The sequence below is a fragment of the Tachysurus vachellii genome, chromosome 19 (assembly GCF_030014155.1).
Source record: "Tachysurus vachellii isolate PV-2020 chromosome 19, HZAU_Pvac_v1, whole genome shotgun sequence".
Taxonomy (NCBI): Eukaryota; Metazoa; Chordata; class Actinopteri; order Siluriformes; family Bagridae; genus Tachysurus; species Tachysurus vachellii.
In genome coordinates, this window is record NC_083478.1 from 9,195,418 (window position 1) to 9,211,713 (window position 16,296).

Consider the following 16,296-nt stretch of genomic DNA (forward strand, 5'->3'; position numbering starts at 1 on the left):
TGAAAACAAGACTTCAGCCAAATAAAGCTCTAAAATGTATTGTGCACCACAATCTAGCCAAGGTGTTTGGCTTTACCTTGCTGTCAAGTCGACTCCGATCATCTTCTGATGCTTCAGGCGAAAGGATGCAATAGAATTTTGGCTGTACATTAGAATCTAAAAACAAACAAAAAAAAAAGAGCAGTCAACAATGTAGGACTTAGTATTCATGCAAAAATGGGTTAAAAAGATTTGACCGTAATGTGAGAAGCATAAAAAGGTAAGACTTACTCCGATCCGCTGAACAGTGCTTGGCCCAGTTTTCCTCCACTTCCTTAAAGCCATAGTAAATTGGGATGGAGCCTCTCTTCGTGCCGTCCTGTGCAGAGCTGGCTCCAGATGCAGGTGGAGTCAGAAGATTGTACTGTACCTGAATAAACAAACAATAACTAGCTGTCACACCTAAGAACAAACATTTTGATGAAAATGGGAATTGTGCAAATTTCTGCTTTTACCTGCTCAAACAGATACACAGGGGCTTTAGAGTACTGGTGGAGGAGGTAGTCAAAGACCAGCAGAATGCGAGCCAGGTTAAGGGGCACAGCCTGAAGCTGGGAGTCTACATGGGCAGCCACCTCAGCAATGGCTTGCGTGCATAGAGTGAGGACAGTGTGACGGCCCTTTTCTGAGAGATTGTGGAAGATGAGAAGTAGCAGCTGGAGGTGCTCAACATTAAGGTCTTCCTCACTGGGCATTGCACCCTGTAATGTATGCTGCTTCAGAGTGCCCACAAACCTGGATCAAGCAGAAGGGAAATTTCAGAGGTTCTGTTATCTACCAATGACAATAACTCAGTTACTACTGTCTTAGATCTGCTTATCAGTTGTCTCTGGGCATACAACAATCTTGGTTAAAGCTAAAGAACTATTTACTAATCAGCTGAGCAAAACAATTTTTTGAGTCCATACTACTTGGATAATGTATACGCTGCAGTATTGGCTTTGCTCAATTTGCACTGTACATGTTATCAGGCCAATTATCACTGAATTCATAGTGAAGGTACGGCCTACCTATGATGTTAACAATATAAAATGAGCATAAATCAAAAGAATGTCAGATGAGTAATGCAAAAAGTGCATGAAAGTTACATAACGATGGTAAGGCTCACCTTTCCCAGACCTTAATGCACTCAGAAACATCAGGGTCCCCCTGTAGGCTGGCTTTGTGTTGCCAGATAAGCAGCAGTCGTGAGAGCACTGACAGTGACTGTGGGTGGATGTACATGGGCCAGGGACCTTCAGAGAACGGCGCCACACCTAGCTGCTGCAGCAAAGTGTTCTAAAGGATTGGGAACAGAGTGCTGTAACTGTAAACCAAACAGTTAAACGGTCATTACTTTTGTAAAATAAACCAAGCAATACTACACAAACAATATACCTGAAGGGATGGAGAGGGCAAGTCTGATGTTACCAAAGAGTGGTTGAAATGGTACAAAGCAGAGGCAAATTCTTCATCAGAGGAACCTGAGGAAAAGTCGACCACAGACACATAAACGTCCTGATCTGTACAAAGACCACGTAGAGTTCAGAATTTACTCACTACCAACTTTTACTTCCACGTGTACATATGTTTTTAATCATTAAAACACTCACCCTTAACATCTTTGTCCACATCCTTGATGATGCTGGCCAGAGTGGCCATGTGCTGCTCAGTGAGGGACACACTCAGATAGTTACGGATGAAGTTGTTCCTGGATTTCAGCATAGATGTGGTGATGAAATTCAAAATGCTAGAGGCTAGACCTAAGAACTGGGGGAAAAGAAAAGAAATTAAATAAACACATTACTCTTCGATAATCACAAAAAATCCGCTAGGCCTATAACCTTTTCTTAAATAACCCCCCAGGATATCTATGGATTTGCTCCTCAGGGATTTTTCATCTAAAGGCTTTGCTGACCTACTTCATCAGTTAAAGGTAGGGTCTCCGATGTTTGAAAGCCAATGTTGACATATAAAAATCACCCAAACAAGCACGCCCTTGTATTGATAGCTACGCCCACACATACATACCCAACCCAGTCAACTAATGGAAAGAAATGTGTCTTTATCATAGCTGAAGGGAAGAACAATACGATTGCAGATAAACAAACAAGCAAAAATGACAAGCATAATCATGCAAAGGACGGCATATATTAGTTCTGTGAAACAAAGCAAAACCAATGTTACTCACCTATCGAGGAGGAAAAAAGCGACCTCTGTGTCTTAAGTAAAGTTGGCCGCATATTCACAGATTGGAGTTTCCCGAGTCAATAACTCCTGAGCTAAACGCTGTTACTTTAACTACTTTGTAACAGCGTTTAGCTCAGGAGTTATTGACTCGGGAAACTCCAATCTGTGAATATGCGGCCAACTTCGTGCTCCTTCAGTTCCCCCCAGAGCTGGAAAGCTGATCCTATATTAACCCGGTTCCTGCTTCTTGCCTTATCGTAAGCCTTTCTTCGCTTTCTTTCTTTGTTTTTATCCTCCATGTCAATGTTAAAACTGCTTTCTGCTAATGTCACACATGCGCACTGAACACTCTCTCCGCCGCATATTGACTAGACATACAAAAAAGACAAAAATCATATTGTTTTGATGTTTGTTTTGATTTTTAGTTTGTCGTCCCAACTCAGTTTTCTGAAGCATTTCTCAAACATCGGAGACCCTACCTTTAACTAATGCTACAAGAAGGCGAGTCCAAATCAGCAGAGCATAGTAGTTCAGCAGTTCTCATTAGGTAATGTTTGAGAAGGAAAGATTTATCTATTATAGGTCTTTGTTAACGACTCACTGGTTACCTTATTAATCAATCTAAAAAGTTCCTTGAATTTTCTTCCCCATCATTCCTAGATTTCACAGATCTGATTAAACACGCAACAGTCTGTCCTCACCAGTTCAGGGTCTTTCCGGCTAGCCAGGATGTTGCCATTCTCTCCTGCATTTTGTTTGCTAGGGCTCTTGAGCCTTGGTGAGGTCTCCAGTGGAGGGGGTGGAGGAGGAGGAGGAGGTGCCACCTTCTCTTTACTGGGAGAGATGGTCTCCTCAAACCAAAGGCCCAAAATGGGCTCACTGTCATCATCTGTGAACATGCAGAGAGCCAGGTTCATCTTCAAATTCACTCATGGCAGTGTATGTAAGCAAACAGAGCGACTTCCACAAACCGAGTACAAGTCTTTATTTTTGAAAAGGCAAAAAAAAAATAAAAATAAAAAAATAATGTTGCACATTGAGACACTACAAGGCTGAGCTAATGCAGAAATCTGCTGACCTGAGACACAAGTTGCTCTTGTCCTCTCCTGTCTTCTCTCTGCTGAAATAACGAACACTGTCACTAGGCGTGTAGGCTGCCATGGCGGAGCAGTTAAGCAGAGCATGCTTGGTGTGCAACAGCACTCTGCAGCAGAGTTAAACTGACCTGCCTCTATACTTAGGTGACCTGACACTGATCCGCCTACTACTGTATGTATCTTTCTGCAGCTTCATCAAAATATTCCATACTTGTCTGAACCCTGAATCTAACTCAGCCACTGAAAGAACAGGCTAAAATGGCAGGTAGACCTTTGCTAGAGAATGATTAGATTTACATAGAAAAGAAATCTTAAGCTTAAAAATAAAATACTAAAAGAGTGGTTTATAAATATATACTATATCTAAATGTTCCTAATTTCCATTTATTTCCCCAAACACTGACTCTCTACCCTTCCTAAGCCTATCTTTAAGGTCTGAATTGAGGAGAACTCTGCAGCATTGGTTACCTTGACTACTATCCTCCTCCGTGCTGCTGAAGTCATCTTCATAGTAAGTGTTCGAGTCAGTGGAGGCGCTGGCATCACTGCTCACTGAACCTTTCCTCTGTCTCTGCAGCACGCAAGCCTGAGCGATACAAATCCAGAAAAGAAAAAAAAAAACATGTTTATACCTAGCCATGCAGTGGTCTCGTTCCTTTAATCCTAAAGGGTTAGGATCAAAAGAGTACTTTTTACACTGTCCATCACTTGTGTGCAGTTAGTACATCATTACCCTGACATGCACAGCCCATTTACTCCCTTCTTTCTTTCATGCCTTTTTGTAGACTTTGTCAAATAGGATTTCTGGATATTTGCAAAAATTCATCATTCCAGAGGTGGGGCTGCATTACCAACACAATCACCCACATCTAAGGTACCCATAGCAGGAGTCTCAAGCTCCCATGCCTGTCCATAAGAAGTTACAGACATTACAGGTACTATGGTAGATTTTAGACAAAATGTGCTGGTGTGTTCTTTTAACAGGTCACAGAGGTGCTTACTTTCTTATAGGAGGTGGACAGCAGCATAAAGAGCAGATTGGTTAGAGGCACAGAGTCGATAAGCCGTTGAACTCGCTGAATCGATGTGCTCTGTGCCATGATGTTTAACTCTGCTGGTGGCCCATCACTAGCCCATCCCTAAAGCAAAAGAAAATGAACTAGACTAAGCCATCTGTTCAAGCAACATTTAAAAAATCCAGTGAGTTAGATAACAATAAAATCCATTTTTGCTGTTTTATTTTTTACCCTGTGCAATGCCTCTACTTGAAGGTCCTGGAACAACGACGTGAGCAGCTTGATTGAATGGTTTGCCAGAATGACTGACAAAACCCCAAAACCTTGGTGCCTTTACAAAACAAAAGGAAACTGTTATACTCCATTTCCAAAATATTATTTTCCCAAAAAAATTCAAGTATATACATTAAATGACTGATGCTCACCCTTTGCCTGGGCCCAGTTTAGGGGATCCTGCCCCATCTTTGGTGCGGGCAGCGATGTCTCTAACCCGCAGTGCTGCCAGAGGGTCTTTCTCCTTTCCCTTATCTGCCAGGGCAGTGGGGCTTAGGTTCAATATCAAATACAGGCTGTTCAGTAAGCACCAGGCACCCAGCAGCTGGAAGTTCTGATAATGCTGTGGCAAATGAAAGACATATACAGTAATTAATGAAAGTGTTGAACACCACATCTGGATTTGCCAGCGCTCCTGGATACAGCAATGTTCTTGGATATCAATTAAGCTTTTCTTTACCTCCCCTCCGGCTCGGCGAGAGTTACTGATTGCCTGTCCGATCATGTCGTATATGTCTAGCTGCGAGATAGAGAGCAGAATCTAATCAGAAAGCATGTTATGATGGAACTAGTTACATAGCAAGAGCTAAGAGCTTAACATACACATTTCTGAACAATGGTTGCAGCGTCATTCTCGTAGTCTTCCTCCTTGGAGCCTGTGGAGGAAGTTCGGAGCTGCAGACCACTGCCCACCTGTAGAATGGCCATGCACGTTGCCACACTCACACCTGTAAATAAAGACCAGATACCTTTCAGTGCTCCCAAAATAATCACAGAGCTTTATTTTAAAGATTTAAGGTGTTGGATATTAGTTACCATACCTGCATAGAGACAACTCAGTGCTAGCACGGTCACATCAAGCAGTCGGCCGGGAGTTAAAGGCTCGAGCACAGGTAGAGATAAAGTATCCAGGGCCATTGTTACGTCAATCACAAGGGAGTGGAATCTGAGCAGAAGATACACCAAAAGACACAAAAAATAAACAAACAAAAATAACGACCACTCACAATTATAAAAAAATGAATCAGATGCTAAATCTGTGCGACAGCCTCACCCGTTTCGGACTGCGGTGGCATCCGCAACAGTAGCTGGCATGATGAAGAAAGAGTTGGCTGATACAGCATCCTGAAAGCGGTTAATGTAGCGCAAGAAGTAGGGCAAGTTGAGGCACACACGCAGCAATTTTTCTGAGCCTCCTGTCACAAGATGAAATAATAGGGATGACATTAGAATAAGGTTAATTGTACATACATAATGTTTCAGTCTCAAAAAGCTGCTTTCACACCTTAATTTGTTTGTCAACCCCTGAATCAGCGTGAAATTGATGGCTTGGTTAGGTTCAGTTTGGTTTAAGACAGTGCTTAAATACGCAAACCGATATGTAGTGTGTAGGGCTGAAAGGAGTCTGCCAGCTCCCAAAGAAAAGTCAAACAGACTAAACTGTGCAAAATTTATGCATAAGGCTTTAAAATAAAAACAAACAAAAAAAAAAAAAAACAACACACCCAATTCTTGTAAACTGGACACGTTTTGTGAGATGAAGGCATTCTTCATTTTGGTCTGCACAGCCTGATCTGTCGTCGTTTGGTCATCAATTTCACACTCGGCCTATGATACAAAATAGCAGATATGTTTCAAGGTATATATACACACACTTCTTTGCTCACAAATTCCATATACTGATGCCTGCGAATTGCTGACCTGCATGTGGGCCGAGGGCGAGGACAGGGTGGCAATGTCGGGGTTAAACACTGAGGTCAGCTGATTGAAGAAATTCATTTGAACTTCTTTGTGCCGTAGCTCAGGGTTGACTGGGGAGGGCGCTTCTTTCTGGTCCTCCACTGGACAACAAAACAAGAAACAAGAGAAACATGACAACACTATATAAGTACAGAGAAGTTCAGCTTTCATCATAACCCATCTGGAAACAGTAGGCTGCAAAGCCCAGTGGACAGAAGGAAGGGAACAAAGCTTTTTCTGTCAGTGTGGGATGTGCCTAGAGATGTAGAAGCGGGGGGGGGGGATATAATATACTAAGATGACCCAAGACATTAACAGGACAGCCGTTCGGTTGAGATCATGCTATGGGGTTCAACAGACTGTCAGTGAGGTAGCAAGAAAATATCAACTCAAAGCTAATTTCAGAATTAAGTGTGTAACGGTCATCTTATCTAAATGATATTAGGACAAGACTGAGGTTAAATATGACCCTTAAGTTTTGAAATGAATGAAGCTCTGCCTTAACTCTCCCAATAATAAGCCAATGCATTTTATTGTAATCTGTACATTAAGATGAGCAAGTAGACATTAGATGAAGCTCATTGTATTTGCATCCAAAACACTTCTGATGTGAATGTTTTCTTATTGCTAGTTTCTCTGATGCAATGATGAACCATCCATTTGTTACAAAAAAAAACCCACAACAAAAGACACAAAAACGCATTTGGCAGCCTGCTCAAATTATTACATTGCTTTTACTTTTATAATCAAACAGAATGTGTAAAATAATGAAAAGAAAAAGCAGTGAAAGGCAGTGGAACAAGCACGATGATATTCCATCCTTCATTCATTCTTTACATGATGGCATCATGTGGAACTCTAAACCATGTAACCACCTCAGAACAAAAGGGTGAGCAAAGTTCATTTTTAAAAAAAGATGGAAAAATGTGTCATGAACTTATAAACAGAATATTGTGTGCGTGCTAGGCTTTCCAGAGACTTTGGCCTACAATACTAATTAAACAACAGAGGTGACACACAAAGTTACAAAACAGACAGGGACATCACACAAAGCATCAACATGTTCCTCACCATCAGAAAGGGTCTTTACAGTCTGCGGGAGTTTGGCAGACTTCATCATTGCGGTGAAGGTTATGATCTCGGTTCGATCTAATCGACTGCAACCGGTGCAAAGACCTTTTATTAAGAGAATTAGGTGTTTCTGAAAGAGAAGTAGGTAAAATTTAAATAAACAAAATTAACGTCACAACAGAGGTGAGAAACAGAAAGCACATACACAACAAAACTGAGCGACTCACCTGTGAAACTGCGCATGCTTCGTCCGGGTTCTCGAGCCGAAGCAACGAGAATTCAATCAATACTTTACATGCTGCAGCTACTGACAGCAACTGATTTCTGGGGACTAGACACAATAAAGGAAAGAAAAAAGATGTTCCATAAATAACTGGTGTTTGCGTCTTAAAATGACATGAAAACAGGTTATTTTAGGCTAGATAGTATTTCAGTAGCAACACCCTTCCACAAAGACACTTACTTTGTCCACAAACTGTGGTGATGTAATGTGCAGAAAGCGCCACGAAAGACGAGTAGAACGGCTCATACTGTTTATCATGATGAAGTATTTCAGATTCACTAGAAAGGAAGTGCACACAAAAAATTAGGGGGGAAAAAACGAAAAAACAAAAACACTACCAAAAATGAACCCTGATCCCTTGTAGGTTCAAATGCAAATTAAACTGCTACTTTTTTAGTCACTTGTGATTTCAAACCAAAATGTGAATATTGTGTTTAAAAACCATGAAAAATAGAAGACATTATTCTAAAGCTAAAACTCAAGATAAAAGAAAAAAATAAGGAAAGCTTTCAAGTTAGATTTTCAAAAAGCAGTCTGTACAAACCCAGAGGAATGTTTGTTTTAGAAGAGAATCGAAATGAAACCTTTATTTTGTCACATATACGTTATAGCACAGTGAAATTCATTCTTCACATATCCCAGCTTTGGAGGTTGGGGTTATGGCACAGGGTCAGTCATAATACAGCGCTCCTGGAGCAGTGAGGGTTAAAGACCTTGGCTCAACAGCCCAACAGTGGCAGCTTGGTAGTGCTGGGACTTGAACCCAGAACCTCCGATCACCAATCCAGAGCCTGTTTTAGTTCAGGCTTTGAAGTAATTAGGGTAATTATACATCTACGTCTTCTGTGCAGTTAACTCTGTGAACCTGCTGATCTTGGCATTGCCAACAGCAAACAAAGTTGAGTTTCGTTTTCTTCTCCAGAGTAAACATGGCCCATATTCATCAATATTGAATAGAAAAAAGTGCAGATTTTAGCGCAGAGACTGAAGCATGATTAAACCACCGTCTGATCCATGAAATTGCTGCATGACATCAAAATGTGTGGCGATTTGTGCAAAACAAACATCTTCACTTGGAGCAACTTGGAGCACACACCTCCATTGCTGCCTCACTAAAAACCTATTTTCTCCTCTCTGTTCTTTCCTTAAATCTAGTCATGGCTGAATGCTTTTCTTTTTATTGCCTCATTACCACAAATCCTGTTTCATGTAAATTAGGAGCATATGAGGGAACCGAGGCAGGCAGTATGTATATGACATGGAAATAAGCAGACAAGTGGATGAAAGCTTGTTCTCCACAAACCACTGCATATTTTGATGATTCATGAATTGAACCCCAATTCGTTCATGTATCCTCAAAAATGGCATAGAAGACTTGTGAAAGTTCGAATTAAATAAAAACAATGTTTCAATAGAGGAAATAAGTGTGAAGACTTATCTTTTGTAATTCACTGCCTTTGTCAAAAATACAGACTATTTCCAAAGCATTTCTAAGTCTTTTAAAATTAAAATAATGCAAAAGTCTCAACCGTTTTCCTACCAACTTTATTTATTGCTAGGCCTTTATTCACATTCAAATTTAACTGAAATCTGAGAGTTTAGATAAATCAGATGAGCTCCACAGTCCAGTGCAATTCACAACAGAGTAGAAAGTGGGAAATATCACACACACCGATTTATTTCTCAAGACTGCGAGGTTTCAGTTTCACAATGGCAACATTTAAAAGATCGCTGGTGTAACTTTTCATACCACAGCGGAGAACAAAGACGACTCTCCAAGACACTCCTCTCTTGTTTCTCAGGGTTATGTAAGCCATATATTTACACTATGCATAGTAGTGATTAACCTCAAAGAGCTGTAGTGGCAATTGTGCAAAAAGTTGGAAGAACCATTAAAAAAAAAAAAGAGAGAGAGAGAAGAAAATAGCCTGCTGATACATGAAGGGAAAGAAATGACTGAAAGAAAGCGAGTGTATACTGGAGATCATTAAAGGATAAAAACAGAATTCATACAGTGAGATTGTTTTTATGTAAATAGTGAGTGTTTTAACACAGAAATGATGCTATAAACTATGCGACATTCTTTAAAAAAAAAAGAAAAGAAAAAAAAAGAGAGCTAAGTTATGGAATAAAACACAACAGGATATGTTGTTACTGGAAAATAATCAATGATACAGTGGTGTGATGCAACCTGATGTGAAGTTAATTTTCAATCATTAGATTCCATAGCAATTTGCCTAATTGCTTCCATTATAACAGTTATAGCAGTTGTTTCCGCACCTGTTCTCCTTTGAAAAAATAAATTACAGCTTGGCATATTACCAAGAAACAGGAATTTGCAAAGTCTTCTCTGCTGAAGACTCTCCCACAGCAAAAATCCTACTGACTCTTACAAAACCCTGATAACCAAGACTTCGATGAATGTCCGCTTACAGAAAGTGCATTTTTTAACCTCGAAAGCTTGAACTACTGCCAGAGCTGCGATTGTAGAAAATGATCCCCGAATGCTGTCGAGTAATAAAATCTGATTGGTCAAATGGTATTTGTTAATTTTCCGTAACAGCAGCTCTGATGACTGTGCTGGCTGTAATTCAAGTGGGCTAGATTAATGAGGGAGGCACGTCGCTGCCTCACAGCTCCGTAGTGGCTTGAGCTCAGGTTACCTTTTCTGTACCTTATGTCTGTCTGGGTTTATTCCAGGTTCTCTGGTTTCCCCCGGCTCCTAAAACCATACTGATAGGTATATCTGTAGTTGGGAATGTGTATGAATGTGCATAAACGTGTGTGCATGTTTCCCTGCGATAGAGTGGCATGTCATCATGAATGAATTCCTGCCTCATGCCCACTGTACCTGGGACAGAGCTGCGGATCCACCGCTAAAGGTCTACTGAAAAAAAGTGAATGTTTGTATTGATACACACCTTTGAACAGATATTAGACACTTCTATAGTATCATCAACTCATAATCAGGCTAATAATATAATTGTTAATATGACAAAGGTTTGTGTTTGGAGACATTTATTTAACATGCTAGGAGTCTCCAGTTTACCACCAAAGGACATGGCTTCAAGAGAAAAGAGCTTTCTGGTTTATCCCCAATATTAATAGCCAAGTTTTATTAACTTTGAGCAAGTGAGTGAATGAGTGAGTGAGAAATTGAGAGAAACAGAAAGCAGGAACTAACTTGTTTCATGGAAATGCCAAAACATTCAGTACATCTATAAACAGTTCAAAAGCGTCACATTCGTTAATACATGTTAAAAGTTCATTGTTGGCTGTGGTACAGTAGGAATAAAATAACTCGGTGCATGATGTTACTGGAGAATAAATAACTACCGGATAGTAAGAGTAACTCTGTTTTGGGTCAGGCTGCATCACACCACCCTATCATGAATTATTTTTCCAGAACAGTATGTCCTGTTGGGTTTCATTCCTTACTTCATCAACAACATCTGACAAATAAGATTTGAGCCCTCATCAGTGCTGTGGTATAAAGAGCTGTGACATCAATCAAAAGTTCACAATAATTTATGAAACAGTGTTCTGAGTTGGAGCAGACACTGAAAACACATTAAATCATTTGACCTGCAAACCAACTACAGTACTTTGCTGTCTCGCCCTATTGATACTTCTCAGGTCTTAAAATCGGACATCCATAAGAATTACAATTCTTTATTAAGAATGTCACAATAATATTGAAGTGTCAATGTCTTTCTTGAACAGATATGATATAAACAAAGTGTATTAAGCATCATTTTTCAATCGAGTCACTAAAATGGAGCTGCATGACTGAGTTACAACACTGTCAGGTAAATGATTTTTACTCCAGAAACATAAAGCAAAAGGCTAAACTTAGCCAAGTTGTCAGGAAAAGTTAGCTCTGTTTAAACACATGACTAAACTCGCACTGTCATTTAGTCATAAGCGTGTAGTTTCAGCTTTTAAACGAAAACCTTAAAGCTTCACGTTTGTGCATAGAAAAGCTACCTAACAATTCAACTATGTCACTGCACCTAGCTATCTTAGTTAGCTTGATTAGCTAAGCTGACTGATCACCTAACCTCTTTACTGATTACAAAAATCTCCAAACATTTAACATTTTTTGCGTTATGATAAGACAAAACCTGCTCCGAGACACTTGAGGTGATATCGCATGTTGAACAGTGTTGATTTTTCTGTACCTAACATACTCCTGACATTAACAAGCTAAACAGCTAAACGTTAGCACGTAAGGTAGCAAACAACTCAGTAGCTATTTAAATGACACGAGCAAAATGATAACATAGATTGCAGCGTTTATTTTGATCCCCGAGATCAAATGACATAATGAAAACTAGCTGTAAAAGCCGCCGATATGTTTTCCAAGCTACAGACCGAATAGCGCTCTATCATTCGGCCTGATGATGAAGCAGAATCTCAATGCTGCTAGCTAGCTAACTAGCTATGCTATGCTATGCTATGCTAACTGTTAACGCACTGGGCAATACATGTTAGCTAGCATTAGCAACGAGTGCTATTGCTACTGAGGTAGCATAGCATGCTAACCAGCTAGCTAGCGCAAACACCGATTCACTGTAGACTGGTTTGTGTTTGCAGGAGTGTTTTTACACATAAAGTATCGAAATAACCACCGCGCTGACCTGTTTATGATGGATCCTACAAGCTGAGGTAGCTCTTTTGTTTCGAAAGCCGTGTAAGACGCGGATAAAAGCGGCCGCACAGCTGCGGTCCACTCCGGTTCACCGTCTCCTCCACTCGACGCCATCTTGCGACTTCTCTATTAGAAGCTGGCGGAGGAAATGAGGTTGATCACCAGAGGCAAAACAACAGGATGTTGCGTCACAGGTATAAATACAAATAAAAAATACAAACGTACTCAAATACACATTTAGCCAGTAACGGTTTTATATATTTATTTTTTTGCACAACTTTTTAAATGTCCACTATGGCATCATTTGTGCAGATGACTCACTTACTGAACAAAAAGAAATAGACATGTTTGAGAGCCATTATCTTATTCTAGATATATTTTATAAAAGTATTTTCATAATATCTGCTAACATTTGCTAGATGTGTCTAATAAACAGTGATACATGGTCAGGTTTGAGATCACTTTATTTATCAACATTTAGGGATGGAGATTAATTTAGTAAATGACTTTTGTATTCTTTAAAATTACATACACACAAAAAGCATGAATGAAAGAACAGTTATTCAATGCACTAAGAGAAAACACACACACAGACACACGGTACTCAAAAAATATTGGTTGGTGATTAAAAAAATTGAACAAAATTAGGTAGCTGTGGCGGCGACACAAAAAATAATAATAAATAAAATAAAACAAGTGTTAAGACAGCATGGTTGTTAAAAAAAAGATATACAATTAGCCAGTTTAATGCATCTCAACTAAAAATAGTCAGTGTTTCTCCAAGAGCGATACTTGGGATTCTCTTCAGTTGCAAGTTTCACATCATTTCATGTCGATTCTTTAGATTGACTTAGTTTGAACTACAAAAGGCAGTTAGAGGATTTCAACAGGAATTCACTCTGCATGGTACAGCCGTCCATCACTGTGCACCATGAACATGCATTCACACTTAGGGCTTTTACTGTCGCCAACCCACCTACCACCATGGTATTGAGAGGTGGGTGTGAACCCAGAAGAAACTGATGCGAACGTGGACAACATGCAAAACTTCACATTATAGACAGATACCTGAGCTCAGAATCATGGACCCTGGTGCTAACCACAACAACCGCAGTGTCAACTAAAACCAAGTTTAAAATAAACAAAGTAAAACTGCAGAAAGAGAAACTGCAAAACTTCAGCATATAGTTCAGATGGTTGTTTGTTCATTGTTGTCTTCTCTCTCGCTTTTTTTTTTTCCTCAACATACTCCCTCTTCCTACAGCAAAACATTTTTATTTACTATCTCGGCCTTCCAAATATAATTCATTCTCTCACAAATGGTTGAAATTCCTCTTCTTTTATGCCTTTTTTCATTAATAAAAAAAATTCTACAGTACCCAAGCATCAGTTTAAAAGGTAGACTAGAATTAAAAAGCACGATTAGAATGTAGCAAAAAGACTACCTGTAAAAGTAACAAACAGTAGAGTCTACCTTTTAAGCTCATTTTTATTTGTTAAGAGCTAGACGTCATGTGAATTGTCTAACATTAGCACACAAACATTATTTGAATGAATTTGCATGAATTCCTTGCATTATTGTTACCTTAGTTGTTGTTCAGTAAACATAGAAAGTGGGTCTAAATTTACATTTAAATAATTTAAGAATTAACTGCATAATGGAGCGGGGAAACGCTATTTACATCTTTCTTGCATTAAAGATTCTAAGTTTTAAAAAAACAAACAAAAAAAAAAACACAATTCTGCTATCAGTTGTCTTTCATGATGCTTACAGTAATCTTGCAGTCTAACATGGACATCAGCTGATCTTCTGTCATCAGTGTGTCGATCACAAGGCTTAAATTAAAAGAGTGAGCTATCACGGCAAACAGTTGTGGTTTATCGCCAGGCACGATTAAGTAACTTTACTTCTGCCAGCCGCTTGCTGATCATCGTAGCGAAGAACAGACCCAGAAGTACACTGCTGATCAGTACATAATCATAATCATCTTTAAGGACATCAAATTGTTTGGAAGGATAAACTCTGGTCTGGTAGATATCGAGGCCATACGCAACCACCTACAGAAGGAAAAGAAGAATGTTTCAAGTTGTGAAATTAAAAATTGTACAGAATTAAGATCTGGCCTGGAAATAAAAGAAAGAAACCTCCCTTAACCAAAAGTCTGCATCCGTATAGTTTTGAATCATTTGTAACACAGAAATGTTTTCCCAAATAAACCTAACGTATTCCTAGATGTTTAAAATGTGGCAAAGTCAAAGAAGGCAGTTATAAAGAGAAAAGATGAGTGTTTTAGAATTATAAACTATTCACACAGACAGAATGGGGGATGCAAACTTCTGCAAAGAACAATTTTGCTTTTCTCACAGTAGTGGTGTGACTTGTCACAAAGGAACATTTGTGAAATCTGTGAAATGTCTCTTCAATATAAATAAATACGCTCACTGGAACATCACAGTTATCTAAAATCAGCCACTCATGTTGAAGAAGCACAATGCAAAGAAAAGAACGCAGAACAGGCCAAGAGTTTCTGTTCTCAAACATGAGAATGAAGAAAAAGCGTGATTTCTGTGACTGTAACATGTTTCAGATGAGCTGGTTTGAGTATTTCAGAAACTGCTGATCTGGAATTTTCTCACACACACAAAAAAAAAAAGCATTGTGTGAGCAACAGTTCTGTGAGTAGAAACATCTTACTGATAAAAGAGATTGAAGGAAAAATGCCAGATTGATTTGAGCTGCCAGGAAGGATATAGTAACTAATATAATTTTTACATCCATGGTGAGCAGAAAAGCATCTCATGCATAAAACATCAGCAGCCACATGATTGGCTGATTAGATAACTGCATAAACGTACACAAACGTTCCTGATAAGTTGGTCAGCGAGTTCATTTCGTAATGATAGTACACAAACGTCTGCACTTTACTGTATAATACAAAACCATAATGCGGACATTAAAGCATCATTTCACGTGAGCAAGAATAAAAAAAAACTTATGATTTTGTCTAGAATCAATTCCAGTCATGTAAATTAAAACAGATAAAAATGCTCACCAGGCATGTAGACTCCAGGCCAGACGGGGCAGTGTAGATACCTCTCACTCTTGACACAGTTTGGTTGTAGTTAATAAACCACTCGGAGCGTATTGGCATTTCAGGAGAATATGGTATTAGATTTTCCTCTCTGGAAAAAATGATAATAATTCAAGTACAAAACACAAACATATTAGCAATCTGTGAATAACTAGATAATCACTCAGTTCAGTGCTCACCGGCTCTGTTCTGAGGCCACTTCTGGTCTTCGTGGGTCCAGAAACATCTTTGGTAAAGACAGGATGTTTCCTGATGGGAGTCCCACTGAATTTGAAAAATAAAATCAACATCAGAAATGGTTCTTACACCGAGACGTTTTCTATAGTTGACGTTACATTAAAGGGAGCTGAACCGACCCAGTAGGTGACGACTGGTGATGCCCTTCTCTGTAAGCGTGGCCTCTAGAGTGCTTATAGGAGAAGGGAATATGTAGGATTGCTGCAGAACCTGAGGTGGATGAGGTCTATCCAAAGAGCTGAACACTGTGCTGTTATACAACTCCATTCCCTCAAAGAGCTCGAGTACAGAGAACTCGTTCCTCCTAGACTTTGTGTTCCAGTACGCATACTAGTGCAGAATGCAAGCACAACAGAGTACAGCACATTAATAAATGTCAGGGTGGACAGCCGACTACAAGCACAATACAGATCAATTTATCATTCGTTTGCACCGTGGACAAAAATAATTCCTAGACATTGAATCAACAGGCAGTTTATAATACAGTTACAAGTTATACTTTTCCTTTACTTATTAATCTATCCACTATGGCACTGCAACATGTAAGCATGCATAAACATGAAATTTACACGAAACGTTACCCAATGTCAAATATGAAAGCTTATCATACAGGCACAATCGTTATAGA

The 16,296-nt window shown here is 39.4% G+C and overlaps 2 protein-coding genes across 10 annotated transcripts in view; both read right to left on the reverse strand.

The window, feature by feature from the left end:
* The window catches only part of ubr4 (ubiquitin protein ligase E3 component n-recognin 4), a 48,638-nt gene extending 36,151 nt beyond the window's left edge, over positions 1-12,487 (reverse strand). For 6 of the 9 annotated variants that reach the window (XM_060894768.1, XM_060894769.1, XM_060894766.1 and 3 more), the window contains exons 1-22: positions 12,329-12,487; positions 7,869-7,966; positions 7,633-7,736; positions 7,406-7,535; positions 6,296-6,435; positions 6,100-6,202; positions 5,649-5,790; positions 5,416-5,540; positions 5,198-5,322; positions 5,055-5,114; positions 4,747-4,937; positions 4,553-4,652; positions 4,307-4,444; positions 3,774-3,891; positions 3,287-3,328; positions 2,910-3,097; positions 1,632-1,788; positions 1,417-1,502; positions 1,148-1,317; positions 495-774; positions 271-409; positions 77-156 (exon numbers count right to left, since the gene is read on the reverse strand). In XM_060894768.1, coding sequence (XP_060750751.1) covers positions 77-156; positions 271-409; positions 495-774; positions 1,148-1,317; positions 1,417-1,502; positions 1,632-1,788; positions 2,910-3,097; positions 3,287-3,328; positions 3,774-3,891; positions 4,307-4,444; positions 4,553-4,652; positions 4,747-4,937; positions 5,055-5,114; positions 5,198-5,322; positions 5,416-5,540; positions 5,649-5,790; positions 6,100-6,202; positions 6,296-6,435; positions 7,406-7,535; positions 7,633-7,736; positions 7,869-7,966; positions 12,329-12,453 — 2,841 coding nt within the window. In that variant the 5' untranslated portion in view covers positions 12,454-12,487. The remainder of the gene's footprint in view (positions 1-76; positions 157-270; positions 410-494; positions 775-1,147; positions 1,318-1,416; positions 1,503-1,631; positions 1,789-2,909; positions 3,098-3,286; positions 3,329-3,773; positions 3,892-4,306; positions 4,445-4,552; positions 4,653-4,746; positions 4,938-5,054; positions 5,115-5,197; positions 5,323-5,415; positions 5,541-5,648; positions 5,791-6,099; positions 6,203-6,295; positions 6,436-7,405; positions 7,536-7,632; positions 7,737-7,868; positions 7,967-12,328) is intronic. The other 3 variants (XM_060894771.1, XM_060894767.1, XM_060894763.1) reach the window with 2 other exon arrangements.
* An 84-nt stretch (positions 12,488-12,571) lies between these two features.
* The window catches only part of emc1 (ER membrane protein complex subunit 1), a 176,009-nt gene continuing 172,284 nt past the window's right edge, over positions 12,572-16,296 (reverse strand). Inside the window, 4 exon segments of the mRNA XM_060894772.1 lie at positions 12,572-14,397; positions 15,393-15,522; positions 15,611-15,695; positions 15,788-15,998. Of these exon segments, the coding sequence (XP_060750755.1) occupies positions 14,218-14,397; positions 15,393-15,522; positions 15,611-15,695; positions 15,788-15,998 (606 nt within the window). The 3' untranslated portion in view covers positions 12,572-14,217.